A 15495-nucleotide genomic window follows, 5' to 3' on the forward strand; every position below is an offset into this window, starting at 1 on the left:
AAAATGCTAATACATTATAATGCTTTCTTGGATTATAATTATATTGCTGGTCTTACCTCTGCTGAGAGCGAAGCCTTACCCCCTCCCCCTCGTTCCCCAGGGGCCATCTACATATTAGGAAGAGAGAATGGCGGAATATTTGATCCCAACACCCACCCTACATGTGACCCCTATATCCAACTCCCCCTTCCTTCTATCCTTACTCTTTTCCTCTCTTTAAACCTCCTCAGCCTCCCCACCCCCACCCTCAACCTACATACCCTCCCTTTCTTACCCTATCCTCTCCACTCTTCATCCCCCCCCCCTTTGCATATATAATATATAGATCAGAGATATAATGGAATGATCTTAATAATTTGTATTTTTAATTCGGCCTCAAATGAAGGGTTGATAAAAATGCTTTTTTGTTGTTGTTGTTGTTTTTTAAGGGGGGGGGGGGAAGGATTCAACTTCCAGTTCAACAAATATCTATTGAAGAACAAGACAACAAAATTGCAATAGAAAAAGTAAAATTTTTAAAAAAGGATATTATAAAGGAAAATATATTCCATTCCGCTGTCTCGGGGTCTTGATGAGAAATGTGCTCTCGATGTGCGTCCGCACAGCACAGTGGCACAAGTAATCAACATGGTCGAACTGCACTTGCACGTCAATCAGTCCTGGGGACATCTGCATAAAAGTTCAGACTTGGTCTTCAACTTTACCTGCTACCAAAGAAGTGTCAATTGGCCAGCCTGCCGAACTCAAACGACGTCATACAGCATGTAACGGAGATCAATTTCAGTGTGGAAGCTTGAGAAATATCGTTACAATATCATTGAAAACCCTCACACATATCAGATGCAAAGGTTTTATGACAGCAAGTGTGTCACTCCGACTCAGAGTCAGATGAAATCATGCTAAACAATTAAACGACCAAACCACAATGAGAATATTTGGTACCCACACATCCACTAAAACAAATGGTTAGGCCTCTGATGATGTTATTACATTATCTCTCAATATCCGCCCATCAGTATCTGCCCCGACCTCTGAACCTCCACCTCCACCTCCGGCCTCTTTCGTTCCTGAACTTCCTTTGTTGGTCGCAGTTGCTTCTTGAGGCTCGGATGATCCTTCACTGGAAGCGCCACCTCTCGCATGCTCCAAAAAGAGCTCCTTGAGGACAGTCAACTCCTTCGACAACGTCTGGATTTTCGCCTCCAACCTCTCGTTCTCCTCCTTCAGCTCATTGACACGCTGCTGCGTTTCCACGGCCTTCTCTTTACTACGAATGCGGCTTTTCTTCACTGCCATGTTGTTACGCTCTCGTCGGCGCCGATAGTCTTCACCAGACTTGTCCATCAACGTGCCCGCACTGCTGCTGCGCATCTTACGACCACCGGGCTCACGGTGGTCCGGAAGGGCCCCGTCGCTTGCTTCACTTGAAGTGGCCAGACACTCCTTGTTCTCCGCCATCTCTCCACCACTCATTTCTGTGCTCTGTGCCTCACATCATAAAGGAAGTCAAGCATTAGCTACGCAAATAAGACATGGAATTAGCAAGAAAGTGGAAGTCTTGAAACTATGGTTGTGTTACAAAATATTCCAACAATATTCCAAAAATATTCCACGATCAGCAATGTTTCGCCTTTAATACGCAGCTACCCCATAACAGGATGACCCACGCATGGACATTAAATGGGTGTCCAGTCTGCCAGCATTCGTTGGTGGCTGTTAAAGATCCCACGGTGTCCTTTGTGAAGAGGAGGCGAGCTATTTCTGGCACCCTGAACAGAAGACAAGTTCCTGCCCTAACCAGCAGAGGGCACTGCATCAGTGACACAGCCACACCTTCAGCCAATGATGCTATCCTCCAATCTTAAGAAGAAGTAGAAGAAGTAGAAGAAGACTATAAGCTGTTGATCATAAAAGTTTTTTTAAAGAAGTTTTTTTTTCTCCTGCTAATACTGTGAGTAAAAACGAACTGTATAAAAATGTATAGCATGTGTTTACATTAACTCTCAATAAGTGTGAAATAGGAGATACAAACATCTATTTACTTTGCACACCGAAAGAGGTCATAAAGCTGTCGTTCAAAAAATGCTGCTGATGCAAATATATATCTCTATCTCTATCTCTATCTCTATATCTATCTCTATCTCTATCTCTATCTCTATCTCTATCTCTATCTCTATCTCTATCTCTATCTCTATCTCTATCTCTATCTCTATCTCTATCTCTATCTGTGTCTCTCTCTCTCTCTCTCTCTCTCTCTCTCTCTCTATCTCTCTCTCTCTCTCTCTCTCTCTCTCTCTCTCTCTCTCTCTCTCTCTCTCTCTCTCTCTCTCTCTCTCTCTCTCTCGCAGACATATTTCTTCTTCTTCTTCTTCTTTGATGTGCAACACCTTGCTATGGGCAGCATCATCTTCTGGGTGTGAAGCTGTGCCACTGATGCAGCGCCCCCTGTAGGTTAGAGGAAGCATTTGGAATGTTTTGGGTGCCGGCGGTAGCTTGACTACTCTTCACGAAGGACATCGTGGGATCTTTAACAGCCACCAACGAATGCTGGCAGAAGGGACTGTCCATCTGAGAGACAGCACACACACACATTGACGCATCTCCCTGCCTGCAAAACAACTGGGTGACAGTTTATAGCTTGGTCAGGATTCAAACCCAGGTTAGACAACTCAGAGGTAAGTGTGCAAACCTCGAGACTACCATGCCAGTCTGTATACAGAGTCAACGTTCGTGAAAGAGTACAGAGAAGGGGGCAGGACATTAACAGTGGTGTTGTAGGACAAAATAGAGGGATACTTGGACAAATAATGGGTGTGGGGAAAAATGATGGGTATGGGAGGACGCATGGGGTAGACAAGATGGATACAGAAGGAAACTCGTAGGAAGGAAAAACTGGAAATTTGGAAAGAGGTGGGCATCGGGGTAGGGACATAAGGGGGTAGAAAAGATCATGGTTTTGGATGGGGGATGATCTGAAATGGTGGTGAAGAGCTGTCTTGATTAAATCAGGAATCCATGATACTACTTTGTCTACATGGGTGGGACAAAATTAGCCAATGTTTGCCACCTCCTATGTTAAGTAGCATATACTGCATGTCACGGGGGGGGGGGGGGGGGGGGGAATCAGCCGTATCAGATTTTACATGTTTGTACCTTTTGCCAATGAGTAAACACCATAAACACATTTGATCATTGAGTGAAGGTACAACGGGTGGTTCAGGTGCGTGAGAGCGAAGGGTGTGGATACGTCTTTGTAAAACCTGCAAGCCGACGAAGCTTGTAAAGAACATTTCAAGTTCCACACAACCCCAAGAAAAATGCTGAAAGTAACAAGTTGGCCAGTGTCGGCCAATTGTCTACCTTGAAATCATTCGGAGATTTACACCCAATTCTCAGATGATTCATATATCCCATTCACTTGATTCTTTCACTGCACTTGATTACTCATGGCTGTTTATTTTTTTTATATTATTACAAAAACACAAATCTATTTGATGCATATTTGACCTGGATTCCAAGAGGATTTCATACTATATTACGTGCATCCATCAGGACTTACATCCATCAGGACCATACTCTGTGCAGAAGGTTGCTGCTGACCTAAGTGCTGCCCCTTGGCTAATGGGCACAATCCCGGAGAGGTCGCCACTCCAACAAAGGATAGCAGAAAGCTGGCACTCATTTTGCTGACCTCAGAAGGATCACAGGTAGAGTCAACCCCACCTGGTATTAATTCAACAGCCAAGCAGGATTTGAACTCAGGATCCTGGGATCCCAAGCCCACCACCATAACCATTAAATCAACACCAGGCATTACAGTACTCGCATCATTACTAAGTAGTAATTCTGTTGACGCAGTGCAAACATGGATACTCAGACATTTGCAAAAATGGCTTATTAAGCACTATACGCGGGGATATCGTTGTACTTTGTTCCGTTTCAAGTGCTAACAAAAAAGTGTAAAAACTCCGCTTGCTTAGTTGTTCCTAGCCTGATAAAGGCAGTTGTAACTGGTATTGTACCATTTACATGACATTATTGAAATAATTTAATGTACCAAATTCTGAAAATGGCTCTGGGCTAAGAGGGATGGGTCCAAGTACAGCCTTCCACAAACCCCAAGTCGTACATCGGTCGTGAATTATTCATCGTGCGCATATTGGTCTGTTGCTGTGTTCAAATGTAGCCCGATCAAACACACTTAATCAGTACCTGCATGCATAAGTAGCTGTTGACCAATAATACACAGTCTTGCTAATTTGTTGAGTAAATCCTGAGGTTCCAATCCTGAACGCAATAATTATTCACTTTCAGGCATCCCTCATGAGGAGCCTGTTTACCAAAGTAGATCCCAAATTAGAGATGCAAACTACGATGACCATGTGAATCGACATGTGATCCTTGTGGCAATATAAAGCTGTGGCAGCAGCAGAATGGCTCTCTGCCAAAATCAAGCGAACTAAGCCATTTTTACAATAAATGGTATACCAAATATAAAGAACACTTTAAATCACTCACCGTTTGCAAGTTTTGGATTAATATTGAGCTGCTGTTGATGAGCTGATGTTGCGAGAAATGCTCTTTTGGTATATTTTGTGTCCCTCGATTTATCTTATCAATAAATCAATGAGAAACATCTGCTCCCTATGGGAGCAGCCAGGGTGTGTGTATGTGTGAGGGGGGGGGGGTTGCGGAGTTGGGGGGTAGCGGGGGACATGTTATTACATTTAAGATTACTAGTACGTGGCCGTAGGTGCAAAAAAAAAAAACCTTTCAAACTGTGTCCCAGAAACAACCACACAGGCCGTTCCTTTGCTCTCGTGTACCCGTATGTGCGTGCCCGTAAGTGCGTGGCCGTACGTGCGTGGTCGTAAGTGCAAACCAAAAAAAAACAAAAACTTTCAAACAACCGCACAGTCCGTTCCTTCGCTCTCATAAACGACGACTGGATTGGGGCATTGTGTTGACCTATAAATGTGCATAAGAAATCGAGACATTATTAGAATACACGAAGTCATCACTATCCGGAAGTGGTGCGTGCCCGTACGGAATGTTCACAGGCATTCCACGAATTATCACTTGCATTGAAGTGGCAACTGCTGTGATACTTACACACACAGAGTTAATTAAAATCCAAATTAAAATCAAGTTTACCTCTCTGTCTTTGCTTGTCATGACATTCGCTGCCATTGACCATTGCCGCTCCTACGCCACGGTAACTAAGGCGCCGATCGATCCCCCATCGTAACCGGCACGGCCCATGACGTCATCGTCAGCCGGCTGCCCACCGGCCTACGCAGCCACGCCTACACAGCAACGTGTCTTGTCATTGGTTTGGTAAATAAATGGCCATAACTTGGGAAGCACTTGTCCGATTAATGTCAACCCTTGAAGAGGCACATACTCAGGTCCCCAGCTATATAGCTGGCAAGTTTCAATTAGATCGGACCAGTGGTTGTTGAGAAATAGCGGTCACACACACACACACACACACACACACACACACACACACACACACACACACACACACACACACACACACACACACACACACACACACACACATTGCTGGAATTATAGATAGATTAATACCATAGCAGAGTACCCACCCTATGGGCGATTTTGTTCCAAGGTGAAACACGTTCTTCTGAAGCTTCCTTATTTGGGCGGTGCATAGGCAACAGACCACTGCTTTGATCGCTCCGGAAATAAATAAATAAAAACCCGGGTTACGTCCATGAAGCAAACACATGTGTGTACTGCTTATGTGCATATATCATACATTTTGGTTCTATAGCCTGGATAATTCCAACTGAACCACCCCATCCTCCCCCCCCCTCACTTCCCCCAAAGGAAGGAAATGCCAAGATGGGCAGAATATTTTTGTTTCAACAAAAAAAAACTTGAGGAAACACAATGTTGCGGTTCTGCCCCCCCCCAGCACTCCCCCACTCCCCCAAGGCAATAGCACACAACATGTATTCAAATGTCAAGTTAGTTAACGGGACAAGATGCGTTGCGTAGGGCTTTTAGTTCGGTCTGCAATCCCTTATTTTTATTTTATTCCATTCATTTTATTTCACACACAAACCTCGCCAGGCATGCACGCACGCCAGATTAGTGATGCTACCTACCCAAGGAGCCGCAGGAATGACAAATATCACTGCAGCCTCATTTGCATACGCGCACCGTTTCCCGTTCAAACGATGTGTCATTAACCAAACGACACCTCACCTCGGACCCTCACCACACTCATCATCACTCCACAATGAAAATCCCCACAACAACCTACGCCGAACCTCTTCACCACGAATTCCACAATCATTACCAACCACTTCAACGTCATCACCACAATCGCCTCAACCGCTTGCAACGCTTCAACAACTTCACCGCAGATGCCACAGTGCTTCCCCCACTTCACCATAACCACCACAACTGCCCTCAGGTCCCTGTGCGCTCACAACGGTCATCTGGAATGACAGGGAATGAACGACATAGCAGGTGCCAGCAAGCCAGAATACTTCGGCATGAAGCTCGAATTCAGCGACATATGGATAGCTCTGGTGCTCCGCTAACTAACAGCGTTCAGTTGGAGTCCAGTGCACGTTCGTGGCTGGAGAGCGCTCCCGTAAACCCTCGCCCCATCGAAATTACAGAGCTCTGTTGTGTGGCTGAACCCGAGAGTGAATAAGGCCGTTTTCGGCTTTGGGGTATGGCGGGGCAGGACTACTTCTCGGAGTGGCGTCTACGTACCAATGGGGACATGTGGAAATGCCTAAAGAGCCTTGTGGTCCGTTCTTTGGCTCCTCTTTTGCCTGGGCTCTATAAAAGGAGATGCAGAGAGCGAATGAGAGTCTTTCGTCTTTTTTGGTCTTTCGTCCTTTGTCCAGACTCCAAAGTCTTTTCCGAGTCGAGCGTCGGCATCGGTGTCTTGCCAAACGGAAGCTGAGCTGAGAGGGCAGCGCGAGCATGGGCCAAGCAAACAGCACTGAGTCATTGTCGGGTCATCGGCGGGTCATCGGTGCTCAGCTCCCACGGCATTCCACAGTCATCATCATAAGTAACACATTTACAGACTTTCTTACAGGCCCCGTCAAGCTATCTCTCACACGTCTTTCTCTCCCATCTGATTATCTCGTCCACTGTGGACACATCACTGAAAGAGCATACCAATTCGCACCTCTTCACACTTCCTCTTGCATTACATTGCACCACATTTTGCACCTCCCAGTCACACACACAATAGACACCCCAGTTTTCTTCCCTCCTTCCCACAACTAAGCGATTGGGTTGCGTATGTCCGTCGACTGCGCCAGGTACAACAGAGGTTGCGTTTACACCTCAACTGCTTCTCCTGTCTCTGGCTATCCCTAATTTCCTTGGGTGTGCGTCTGATGGTGCCTGCAACGTGTATAATATAAGTTAAAAGAAGATTGTCAAAGTTTATATCGGGTTAACTCTGCTCCATGTCCTCCTTTTACCCTCGCCAAAGGATAGGATATTGCATTTGTGTCCGTTTGTTTGTTTGTCCGCACAGAACTTTCGTATTTTTCTCAACAACTGCTTGTCAGATTGAGACGAAACTTGCATCATTGGTGCGACTACTCATGTAGAATGTTTTAATCATAATTATGACGTTGTAGGTCACGTGGTGTGGCAGCCATATTGTAAAAATGGAAAAACTTCGGACCTCTGTATCTCTGAAAATGCACCAAGAAAAAAAAGATTGAAACTTGGAAAATGGCAAGTACTCCTCATGGTGAATGAGTAGGATTTTTTTTAATGACATCATAGGTGCCTTATTTGTGACGTCATAATTGCAGATGCAGAACACCACATCTGATCAGTGTGAAATTTTTTGAGGGTCATCTCGGGATAAAATGGTCAAAAAAGTTTTTTGATGATGTCATCGGTCACGTTATTCAGCAGCCATATTGTTTGTTTTTTCTTAAACCTTCAAAAAATCTTCTCTGAAGTGGCTGAATAGATCAAGACAAAACTTTACATATATGACTGCCGATCTATGAGGAACAAAACCTTCACACATAAAATGTCATAGGTCACATGGTTTGGCAGCCACATTTGATTTACCCTAAAACCTATAAAAAAAGTCTTCTCCAGAACAGCTGGACAGATCAAGGGGATACTTCACACAAGTGTTCCCCAAGCCTTGGTTGTACAAGTTTGTTGAGGAATAATTGAAAGGTCACATGGTTTGGCAGCCATATTGGATTGAAGAAAAACATTACATAACGTGTTCTCTGGAACCGCTTAATCAATCGATGTGAAGCTTCACAAATGTGATCTAATAGTGATGAGGAATACGTTTTAAATTTCAACTTGATCGGACACATGGTCTGGCAGACAAAATTATTAAATTTTTGATCTGGGTTCTTTTGTATTTATTTATTTTTGAAAAAGGCTCACTTGGCTGTGCCTGGATGGGTTTGAGGGTAGAGGAGTAGCAGCTGAAATGCGAATCATATCCAGGTTCCTCCTGATGACTTCATCTTTGATTTTTGCTTGTTTGGGTTCTTTCTGATTACTCCGATGCAGGACTGTACCGAGTTGGTCTTCCATGTGATTTGAATTTATTTTAATCCCATTCTAAATTCAATTGAATAATGAATAATTTTTTTTTTTAACGTCACAGGTCAGGGTCAAGTGTCTGATCAAAGCAGGGTTGCATCAAAGCAGGATGTCTTGGTACCCTGTCCTCACTGCCAGCAGTTATAAAGTGGCAATTCTAATTATGTCTCTGTTTAATTATGCGACACACCAGAACACAAATGCCACACAAAATACACCACACAAACTACACAAACACCATACAAAACAAGTCTTGGCAATGGTCTGCAATCTCCGATTGCTTTTTCATAAATGAACTAGAACGGGCACTCGGTAAAGCGCATACCTTCGCCGCCGCGACTTTTTTCCGGGCACATTTGAAAAACGTCATTTTAAAACGTCCATGACATCACAACCGTCAGTCCGATTGACGTCAAATTTGGTGTGTAACCTCCTTGAAGGCAGTCCAACAAAATGGAATGATAAACACTGAAAAATTAAAAAGTTGAAAAATGACGTCATCTTATGACGTCATTTTGACGCACTTCCGGGGACGTCACGTCCAATCGGGGACTACCATTCTGAAAGCTCGTAGTTCACTGAACGTTTTAACGTTGGTTTCATGTCAATAGCTCTATTAAATCTGAAGCTATGCCTACAAGTATATTTTGACCATGAGTGTGACCTTGACCTTGACTACAGAGTTAATTGGCAAAACCTGTACATCAATAAACAGATATTTTGGTACTGATCCTAATGCCTGGATTTGGGAGACTTTGCTTTATAAATTATATAGATATTTGAATGTAAAATATCAGGACATTTTAGCCACAATTGAAAAACGTCAATGACGTCATAACGGTCAGTCCGATCGAAGTCAAATTTGGTGTGTGACATCCGTAAGGTAAGTCCTACAAAACGGTATGATCAAAACTGATGAGATCGAAAATTGAAAATTTACATCATCTTGTGACGTCATTTGGACGCACTTCCGATGACGTTACGTCAAATCCGACACTACATATCCGAAAGGTATCTCGTCATGGAACAATATGGCGGTGGTTGCATGTCGATAGCTGTATTATGAAGGAAGTTATGCTCAAAAGAGTGTTTTTGACCTTTTCATGACCTTGACCTTTGACCCGATCGCTCCCAAAATCTAATCAAATCGTCCTTGGATACTCACGAATCATCCCACCAAATTTCATGCAATTCGGTTTCATACTTTCCGAGTTATGCGAATAACAAACAAACACACATATTCACAAATAAATAAATACACAGCGACCAAAACATAACCTTTCGCAGAATGCGAAGGTAATAAATGCACAATAATAAATAAATAAATAAATAATTTTAAACCACATCAAAAAATTAAATAATTCTGGCTGCCAGACCATGTGTCAAATAAAGTTTAAATTTAGAACATGTATTCCCCATCACTACTAGATCACAACTGTAAAGTTTCACTTCGATTGATTAAGCGGTTCCAGAGAAAACATTATTTAATGTTTTTCTTAAATCCAATATGGCTGCCAAACCATGTGACCTATCAATTATTCCTAAACAACTTTGTACATGCATGCCTTGGGGAACATTTGTGTGAAGTTTCCCCTTGATCTGTCCAGCCATTCTGGAGAACAAGCTATTTATACATTTTAGGGTAAATCCAATATGGCTGCCAAACCAGGTGACTTACGACATCATGTGTGTGAACCTTTTGTTCCTCATGGACAGGTGGTCATATGTATAAAGTTTCACCTCGATCTGTTCAGTCATTTCAGAGAATAAGATTTCTGAAGGTTTTTTATTTTTATTTTTTCAAAATAATATGGCTGTCAAATCACGTGACAGTCGTCGAGGAATAAAATAGTCCATAAAAACATTTTGGATGGCGTCATCCGCCATCCAAAATGGCATCATCCACCATCCAAAACACCATCCAAAATATTTGTGGACCATTTTATCCCTTGATGACTGTCAAAAATTTTCATACTGATCGGATGCAGTGATCTACATATGTAATTATGATGTCATAACGAAGACACCTATGATGTCATTAAAAAAAAATCACACTCATTTCCCATGAGGAGTACTTGCGATGTAGCAAGTTTCAATTTGTTCCTTGGTGAGGTTTGAGAGAAAAAGAGGTCAAAAGATTTTCCACTTTCCCAACATGGCTGCCACACCAGGTGAACTATGACCCCATAATTATGATTAAAACATTCTACATGAGTCGTCGCATCAATGGTGCAAATTTCGTCTCAATCTGAGAAGCGTTTGCGGAGAAAAACACGAAAGTTCTGTGCGGACAAACAAACAAACAGACAGACAAGCTGGTAGGCGACATGGGTGGTCGCTATATAATTGCATACTAGTCATACAGTTTTTGACGGATCGGGCTGAAATTTTTTGGCAAAGAGTTTGATTATAGTGCGCATAAAAGCGCGGAAGCCGATTTTTGATTTTGGAAAAAATATATATATATAAATATTTTTTGGATTTTTTCAAAAATTTCAAAGTCCCATTGCTGGCTAACGGCGGCGTCCATAGCAACGGTGCTCAAAAGCATACAACTAGATCCTGGTATGAACCTACCAGTCAAGTTTCATCAAAATCGGTTAACTCCTCTGGCCTCCAGAGCTGTCCATTACATACATACAGACAGATGGAAAACCTGAGAATAACGGTAGTCTCGCGACCACCCAACAAACAAACAAACGGACCAAAACGCAATACCCTCTCCTTCGGCAAGGGTAAGTATCGTGCTTCATATCGGTTTAGCCCTCTCTCTCAATGGTGAAGAATCTTTTTTTTTTTACAAATTCAGATCTTCACCAAAATTGAAGGAATTCTTCCTTGTCACACACCCAACATGTCCATCAAGTTTCGTCTGAATCCGTCAAATATATATTTTTGAAATATCATGCACACAGACAGACAGACAGACAATCTGTGCAGATACCTGTGTTAATAAACAAACAGACAGATAGGGGTGAAAACATAACCTCCTTACACCTCCGGTGGCAGAGGTAAGAAGAGAGAAGAAAACAACCAACTTGAGGTTTTCTCCCAAAAAGGGCAAACACTCAGGAAATCCAACATTTCACCCCACAGAGTGGCTTTCATCGGGGACTAACACAGGCCTTGTGTGCTCAGATGTTAAATACCCTCCCAGAGGCCAACATGCATGAGATTAAATATTAAATGCCAAAAGACCACGAGAGCTTCACAATCCTCATCCTCATCATCTATCTGTGCCGAACCTTTTCCCTCCACCACCGAAGGTGAACGAGGTTGTGTTTTCACCCCGGTCTATCTGTTTGTATGTCTGTGAGCAGGATATCTCAATAAGTTATGGACGGATTTGGACGAAACTTGGTGGACAGGTTGGGTGTGTGACGAGGAAGAATCGATTTGATTTTGGTGAAGATCCGAATCCAGATACAAGAATTTTAACATTTTCTGTGTCTCTGAAACCACACCAAGGAAAAAATTGAAACTTGGTACTTGGAAAGAGCTTCCTCCTCATGGGAAATAAGTGTGACATTTTTATGACATCATAGGTGCTTTCGTTATGATGTCATAATTGCATATGTAGAACGGTACATCTGATCAGTATGAAGATTTTTGAGCGTCATCTCAGGATAAAATGGTCCAGAGAAAAAAAACGTGATGCCATCATCAGTCACGTGATTCGGCAGCCATATTGCTTCTTTTTGTTGTTGTTAACTTCGAAAATCTTTTCCACTGAAGTGGCTGAACAGATCGAGGCGAAACTTTAAACGTATGACTGCTCAACCATGAGGAACAAAAGATTCACATATATGACATCACAGGTCACATGGTTTGGCAGCCATATTGGATTTACTCTAAAACCTATGAAAAATCTTCTTCTCCAGAACAGCTGGACAGATCGAGGGGAAACTTCACACAAATGTTCCCCAAGCCTTGGGTGTACAAGTTTGTTGAGGAATAATTGAAAGGTCACATGGTTTGGCAGCCATATTGGATTGAATAAAATATTAAATGTTTTCTCTGGAACCGCTTAATCAATCGACGTGAAACTTCACATTTATGATCGAGTCGTGATGGGGGATATATGTTTTAAATTTCAACTTGATCGGATGCATAGTCTCTCAGCCAGAGTTATTTATTTTTTTGATCTGGGTTCTTCTTGTTATTTCATTTTTATATTTGTTGAATAAGGCTCACTAGGCTCTGCCCGGGTGGGTTTAAGGGTTGAGGAGTAGCAGCTGAAATGTGAATCATATTCAGGTTCCTCACCATGACTTCGTCTTTGCTTTTTGCTTGTTTGCATTCCTTCTGATTACTCCAACGCAGGACTGTACCTATTTAGTGTTCCATTTGATTTGAGTTGAACATATTTGAATCAAATTGTAAATTAATTGAATAATATTTTTTTAAAACGTCATGGGTCAGGGGTCAGGTGTCTAATAAAAGTGGGGTTCCATTCAAGTGGGACATCTTGGTACCCGGTCATCACTGCCAGCAGCTATAAAGTGACAGTTCTAGTTATGCTGTTATTAATTATGTTACACACCAGTACACAAACACCACAGAAGATACACCACACAAAACTCCACCGACACCGCACAAAACAAGTCCTGGCGAGGGTCTGCAATCGCTGTTTGGTCTTTTCTTGTTGAATATGCATTACATCAAGACCATGATAAAAGCTATGGCTGACAGAATACAAGCTATTCTGTGAACTCATCACTGAGCTGTACGATCCGAGTTCATTTTCCCCAAAAGGGTTGGATCCCATATTTTTTTTTTAAATGCCAAACCTACAGTACCTTGGGTGCTTCGCATCATGGATCAACTACTACATCCTTTCAGAGGGGAGGTTAAGTCATCTGTCCAGACTGCTGGCATTTGAGTGTCGATGTCAAAGATCACACAGTACCTTTTGGCAGAGTAGGTCATCGTGTCCCATTATCACGACCAAATTCCAAATTATTTGCCTGGGGGTTGTTTTGGAAGCACCCTGTCACTGGAGTAGTGACCTGTGCAGATAAAGCCTTTGTAAACACAATACATCAGAAACCGTGTTCTAAAAGGTTTCTGCTGAAATCCGAGAGATATTGCCTTAATAGTGTGGTCAAATATATAAATAAATCCAAAAAAACTCGAGGTTTTTGGATTTTTTTTAATCGCTCTCTAATGCCTTAAGCCTTTGTACTTTGTAGTTATGTGAAAGGTGATATTAAATGATTCCTTAGTGGGTGAAGGATAATGTTTTAGCCCCCCCCCCCCAAAAAGAAAAAAAAATTGGATTTCTTCCAAATGCTAACGAGATTCGAATAGCACTGGGCAATGCCGGGTACCCCTGCAACTTATATTCGAAATTTTTTTTTTTTGAAATATTGCAGCTTTTATATTCCATAGATCTGACGTCTCAAAAACATTTTCCATTATTATTTTTAAAAATCAATTTCAAAGTTCCCTCATGCGTCTACTTGCCCATAACCAGTTGGTTTTTGCCATTTAATAGCTGAAGGTGGCCGGTCATACGTGACGTGCCTATATCTTGGAACGTGAATTTGTTAATCGTGTGGGAGCTGCTACCAGCACAGCAAGCACACTCTGAAATAGCAAGCAATCTGGTTGTCAAATGGAATATCAAGGATGAGACCACTTGCTGTCCACAGTTAAGGAAAGAACTTGTCAGTTGTTGAGGGTCCCGGTGCTCGCTCTTCGTGAAGAACATGATGGGATATTTAACATCCATCAGTAATAGCGTTTGCAGGTAGAACAACCGGGTGAACATCCATCTGAGGGACACCTCATTTTGTGATGATGTCTTCTTCTTGAACGGCGCAAATTATTCCCATGTTCTTGTGGGGTCAGCCATGGGAGGTTTCTGACCTCAGTCTTTCATGAACTGGCTGACCATGAATAACGCTCAACGAAGTATTTGGCGTAGGAATTTTAGGACGTAGGTAGGCGTAGGACGGGACAGCTGCTTAACGTCGTCAATCAGAGGGACGGCACACATACTACTGACTGTGAAACACCAGGATGACGGCTCATAGCTAGGAGGAGATTTTAACCCAGGCTAAACAACTTGGAGGGTAGTGTGTGTACTCTGTAAGCCATCCTGCCAGCCCTTTATGATGCAACACCCAGCCTGCCAATCACCACCAATCCCACAGTTTAGTCGGGTCAGGAATCCAACCCGGACCACATAGCTAAACGGTAAGTGCGCTACTTATGCACCATGTTGGATTAATCATACTTACTCGGCGAAGACTTAATATTCGATGAATGCCATATTGGTTGAACACAGATGGGACATTGTGAACTGGATTGGTGGAGACTACTAGAGCAGTGGTCCACTCCAGCAACTCGAATGGCAATCGAAAATTTGTTGAGGAGTTGAGCTATCAACTAGTGACGCAATTGGTCAATTTTTATCAGCTGTGAATAATGTATATATATATATATATATATATATATATATATATATATATATATATATATATATATATATATATATATATATATACATGTATGTACAGTAATACAGCATCAGAAAAATTGCTCATGTATGTCTGGTAGTAGCCCTTTAATAGCACAGGTCCAGAAGGTTATTGCTCATGTGTCTCCCCTCCCCCCAAAATTTTGGTATAATGGAGGTTAAATTACAGATTTTTAATTATTAGGTACTGTATACTGTACTGTACTGTACAACATACGAGGGTAGAATCACACACCAAGCTTGTGAAGATAGCGCCAAAAGGACTGCTGTACAAATCCTTCGTTTAGACATCGTCTGCGAACCTTTTAACTCTTACAGCACCATGACTGTCGGACAGGAGAGACAAACAAGGTCGTAAGGAGGTTAAAACACACAAGATGGCAGAGTTTGGAGGTGGTGGGGGGGGGAGTCCGTGTACTCGT

General features: G+C 42.5%; 1 protein-coding gene across 2 annotated transcripts in view; it reads right to left on the reverse strand.

Moving 5' to 3' along the window:
- Positions 1-836: 836 nt before the first annotated feature.
- CEBPG (CCAAT enhancer binding protein gamma) overlaps positions 837-15495 on the reverse strand; it is a 15090-nt gene continuing 431 nt past the window's right edge. The window contains exon 2 of one of the 2 annotated variants that reach the window (XM_085879523.1): positions 837-1482. In XM_085879523.1, coding sequence (XP_085735649.1) covers positions 967-1473 — 507 coding nt within the window. In that variant the 5' untranslated portion in view covers positions 1474-1482 and the 3' untranslated portion in view covers positions 837-966. Of the gene's footprint in view, positions 1489-15495 lie in introns of both variants that reach the window. The other variant, XM_085879524.1, reaches the window with a different exon arrangement.

This window comes from Eptatretus burgeri, chromosome 4 (genome assembly GCF_056783735.1).
Source record: "Eptatretus burgeri isolate ZD-2024b chromosome 4, Ebu_testis_v1, whole genome shotgun sequence".
NCBI classification, from domain to species: domain Eukaryota; kingdom Metazoa; phylum Chordata; class Myxini; order Myxiniformes; family Myxinidae; genus Eptatretus; species Eptatretus burgeri.